At 46.1% G+C, this 5,053-nt stretch overlaps 1 protein-coding gene across 1 annotated transcript in view; it reads right to left on the bottom strand.

Moving 5' to 3' along the window:
* LOC107106002 (contactin-4-like) overlaps positions 1-3,304 on the bottom strand; it is a gene marked incomplete at its 3' end in the record, with an annotated part of 340,090 nt that extends 336,786 nt beyond the window's left edge. The window contains exons 1-2 of the mRNA XM_015406077.1: positions 2,746-3,304; positions 1,419-1,583 (exon numbers count right to left, since the gene is read on the bottom strand). Of these exons, the coding sequence (XP_015261563.1) occupies positions 1,419-1,583; positions 2,746-3,304 (724 nt within the window). The remainder of the gene's footprint in view (positions 1-1,418; positions 1,584-2,745) is intronic.
* Positions 3,305-5,053: the final 1,749 nt, after the last annotated feature.

Genomic DNA, 5,053 nt, shown 5'->3' with positions numbered 1-5,053 from the left:
GAAAGAGGGAGAGAGAGAAGAGGCAGAGGTCCCGGGAAGAGAGAGAAGTAGGGAGGGTGAGGGGGGCGCCCCAGACCGTACCTGGTTGGTGCCTGTTTCTGAGTCGGCATCTCACCACCCGGCTGCCGCCCAGGCCGCCACCTGGGCAGGCGGGAGAAGGTGGCGCAATTGTGCGGCCTCAGAAGCTAGGCTGGGGGGCGGTGGGCGGGCAAAGACAGTTGAGCAGCCTCTCCCCTCACCGCCCCCCCCCGCAGCAGGGCCCGCCACCTCCCCAGGCGAGGCCGCACAATGGGCATTAGGAAAAGGTGGGGGCGGTGGCCCGCACCATCTCCGTGGGCGCGCTGGCCCGCACCATCTCTGCGGGCGCGCTGCTTGCAGCGAGGCCTAATGGCACTCGCCGGCCCCATAGGGCTCCGAGGGGTCTCTGAAGCCTTGGGGGGCCGAAGACGGGCCGCTGCTGTTCAGCACTGTGGTGACGGAGAGGCTGGACGCTGCTCTCCCCTCCCGGTGGTCTCTCAGGAGCCCCAGAAGCCAGATGGGGGTGGCCGAAGATGGGTCGGTGGCGGTCAGTGTGCCACCAGTGGAGAGGCCCCACGGAAGAGAGATGAGTGAAGGGGGGCCCTCTTCAGCTCACACCCAGCTGGGATGCTGCTGCAAGTCAACGTCCTCGCAGTGGGGCATGGCGGCGCCGGGTGGGTGGGGGAAGGCCTGAGTAGGCCTCCCGGCGTCCAGCCGCAGCAGCGTCTGAGCAGGGAAAGCTGGGGCGGGGTGTCTGGTGTTCTCTGCCAGGCCATGGCCGCCTCAGCATGGACAGCGGGTGGAGGCCTTCCCTTCCCCCCAGCAAATTGCCTGTCCTGCCCGTCGTCCGGCCGCATGCCGCCCAGGTGGCGATCTGCGGTGGGGTGAGGACGGTGGCGGCGGCTCCATCGGGCTGTGATCCCCGGCCACTGGAGCATCTGTCCCGTCCAGGCGCTCCAAGACGAGTGAGACCTCGGCCCTCCCTCCCAGCCACCCAGCCAATGGCACCCCAGTAGTCCTGAGGGAGCCAGCCATCCCAGCCAGTGTCTTCTGACTGGGAGTTCTTGCGGCCAAACACTGTTGGTGCGCATCGAATGTTGGAGGCAACTACGGCTTTATATATAAAGGACAGATAATTGTTTTTGTATTTGGGAGAATTCTGCAGCTTCTAACAGTCTACGTGTTGCCAGCAGCTCTTTGTAGACTTTCTTATTACAAGTTTTTTTTATGTAGCATTTCTAAGATTGTATTTTTTCTAACAGAGCCTTTGATTCTTTTTTCCTTTCTTTTTTCAGGTATGATGTCAGAGGTATTATTTTCCCCCTTGAACGCATCCCAGAGAACGCTGTCCTGTACATCTCCATTGTCATTTAGATCAAAGTAATCCTTAATTGCCTTACTGATTTCAGTTCTATTTAGTTCACTTAATAAAATTGAGTTGTTCAACCTCCATGTCTTGTTTTGTGTTTCTGTGCCAGTTTTCGTTAGCCTGCATTCCACAAATGCATGGTCGGTCCATCTGAATGGGCCTATATAGGAGTCTTTGATTTTACTAAATATATCACCTGAAAGTAAAAGAAAATCAATGTGAGTATATGTATGGAATCTAGGTGAAAAATAAGTATAATCTCGCTCTGTTTTGTACTGACTTCTCCATATATCAGTCAATTGATACTTGTCCAGTATTTCAGCTAGCTCAGTGTATCTATTTTTAACATTTTTTGGTAAAGCCTTAGTATGTGATTTATCTAGACATTTATCCACAATCATGTTACAGTCATCCCCTATCAACAACATCCCATCCTGGAAGTTTTTCAGATTGGTTAAAGCCTCATCTAAGAACTGTTTTTGTTCTGTATTTGGCGTGTATAGTGATGCTAAGGTTAGTGCTTCCCCGTCCAGCGTACCTTTTACAAAAACATATCTACCCATTGGGTCTGTTCTTTACATACAAATTTAACTGTTTTGGCTATTAGGATGGCCACCCCCTGGCTTTTGAGGAGACATATCCCTGAAATTGTTGGTCATACCATTGCTATGTTAATACCACTTGTTCATCTTTTTTCAGATGCATTTCCTGCATTAAAATTATATCAGGACGCTCTTTCAAAATGACTGATGTTATTCTTCTCCTTTTGATATAGTTATTCAATCCACGGACATTAATTGTGCGCACTTTATATGCATCCATTTCAAATTACAATGTACTAGGAATAAAAATTCGAATGAACAAAGGAAACACCCACTGTTATAACTATCTATTTTAACTTTTGGCCTGTAGTAGCCTGTACCGTATTTGTACAGTAGGCGTTTAACTAAAGATTTTAGTTTTCTCTACTGTTACCACTATTAAACTAATCTACTCTACTCCCTTCCCACTACTCCCACCCTTCCCTTCTCCCACCCCCTCCCCAACTTAATACCTTAACTAATCCCTGAACTCTATACTTCTCTCAGGGCAATAGTCCTGGGCTTTGAGGTAAGGAAAAACAGGAGCCAGCCCTAGTGGAGCTGGTAGGATAGCTCTGTTGCTATCTCCTGGGTCCTTCTAACTGGGAGTGTAACAACTTCTGCAGGCTCCCCCCCACTTAAGATTCATTTTGGCATTATTACAAACCACCCTTAGTAGTCTAAACAATGTATTACAACCAGCATTACAGTATATACTCTGTCTACTACCTTAAACATATACAGCTTATTTAGCACCAGTATGGGCTGGAATTTTACTTGATTTCAATGGGGACAATGGAAATAGACTTCTTCTTTTAAAAGATCTCTTTTCCCTCTCCTGTTCCATCGGAGTTTCTTGTTGTAGCACTTGTAGTAGTTGTTTTCCGCTTTCTTCATCACTGGCGTAGAGATGCATTCCCTGGTGGTACACATAGAGTTTCCCTGATGGCAGCCATCTATATTTTTGGCTTAGTTCTTGCAGCTGCTTGGTAGTCGTCTTTAGTTTCCTTCTCATCAGCAAGGCTTCCCTTGGCACGTCTGGGAATATGACAATTTGTTCTCCTTTAAAGGTGAAAATATCAGCGTTCTGTGCCTCTGCCAGGATTCTTTTCCTAACTCTTACATCATGTATAGTAGCTATAATGTCTCTGGGGGTATTTCTTTTAGCATTGTTTTTTGGCCCCAGTCGGGCCGCATAAGTAATGATTGGATAGATGCCTTCTTCTAGTTTTAGGGCTTGAGCAATGAATGAGGCTATAAAGGGGATTAAGTCCTCAGATCGTTCTGATACTTCATGGAATCCACTAAATTTTAAATTTACAGCTTTTTGTTCCATTTCCATGGAGATTAGCCAGTCATAAACATGATATATACTTGATCATATAAAAGTTTAATATTTGCCTGATTTTCCATGCTGTTCTCCAGCACTGAATCCGCTTTGACCATCACTTGGGCTACTGATATTTTGATCTCTTCCACATGTGAAGTTAGAGTCGAAATTCGCTCCGTTATACTTGCTTCCATAGTTTTTAAGTATTCCAGTATCGTCGCCCCCGATGTTTGTTGCACATTTTTCTCTGTCGTCTTAGAGGTCGTCGCCATTTTAATTTCTTTTGGTGTATGCAGGCCACGATTTGTTTCTGTTTCGAAATGCTAGTTAATGGAGCGGGAATTAGTTGTGACCACTTTAGTTTTTGGCGGGTCAGGTTTTCCCATGTCAGGCAAGTTTTCCCGTAGGTTTTGGGTGAGTTTGAGCACTTTTAGCATGAAGGGGGGATCAGCAGGAGTGGGAGCTGTAGAGTTATGCGACCGCCATTGTTAATAGCCACGCCCCTAAACACATTTTAGATAAATAAATTTATGCTTCTGTTTTCAGAGATGAAGTGGATGGTGACTTGCCTATAGAATGCCTTTCTTCTTGTTGCTGTCTTAGAATCTTTTAGATACCAGGCTAAAAGCTTACTTTGAATGGAGGGGCTGATTTTGAGAAGTTGTTTATAAGATTTTTTTTAAAGAAGCCATATATTTTAGGCTGTTTTTATGCTGTTGCTGCATTTTTATCATTTATTAATTGTTATAACATTTATGGTGTTGTTGTTGTTATATTTTACTTTGTGAGGAGCCCCAGGCAGGCTGTAATCCCAGGGTCTGCTTCTGCCCTGTGTGGGCAGAGGGAAGCATGGGGATGCACAATAAGCTGGGGAGGGGCCAACCCTCCATGCCTTCAAGGACAACCCAAACATCAAGCTAGCTTTCAACTTACTTTATTACTGACACTAATACAGGCTGGCCACTCTGTTGCAGGGGAGTTACCACATTCCCTGCTCTGACCACTTGATTCCCTGCACTGATCCACACAGTTAGGACTTGCCTCACATTCCACTTTCCAGCTTTTTTCCACAACTGCCCCAAGTTTTGCCCCAGTAATTGTGGTTTTCCTGGTAAACATGGGAGTGGTCTTCTTCCCCTCCTCTCATGCTGCTTCCACTAGCCCAAGGGTACACCTTCCTCGCTCAGGGCTGTGGCTGACCCTATCGCCCAGCCATGCCCAAAGAGGTGACCTTTGGGACACATCAGGCCCACTGGCTTAACTCTTGTAGGGCTCCCACCACCATGGCCTCTCTGCTGGCTTCCTGGGCCTCTGTGCCTGTCACACAGGCTCTATAGAGAGGTAATATAGAAATTGTCTAAATAAATAAACAGAATTGCCAGCTTCTTGAGGACTAGAAGTATGCAATGTAACACTAAGTTTTAAAAGAGATCAAAGGAGAAACCAGGAAATGCAGGATGATACATCTGCCCTAGATAAATTGGTGGAAATATTATTATAGCTATTAATTATTCAACATATAGAATAATAAGCCTTGATAAAAATGAAAATAGCATTGCTTCTGAAAGGAAATTATTTTAGTATTCTTTGTGAGTACTGACAATACAGAAATACAAGTGATCTCATAGACTTAATATATTAGGACTTCCAAAAAGGTTTTGAACCAAACAGCCTCAAGAACACATGAACCTGACTTATACTGAATCAGACAATTGGTCCATCAAAGTCAGTATTGTCTACTCAGACCGGCAGTGG

Source organism: Gekko japonicus, unplaced genomic scaffold (assembly GCF_001447785.1).
Source record: "Gekko japonicus isolate JY-2015 unplaced genomic scaffold, Gekko_japonicus_V1.1 scaffold608, whole genome shotgun sequence".
In the NCBI taxonomy this organism is placed as follows: Eukaryota; Metazoa; Chordata; class Lepidosauria; order Squamata; family Gekkonidae; genus Gekko; species Gekko japonicus.
Note: the sequence above shows the minus strand (reverse complement) of the source record. Positions and strands in the feature narration are given on the sequence as shown.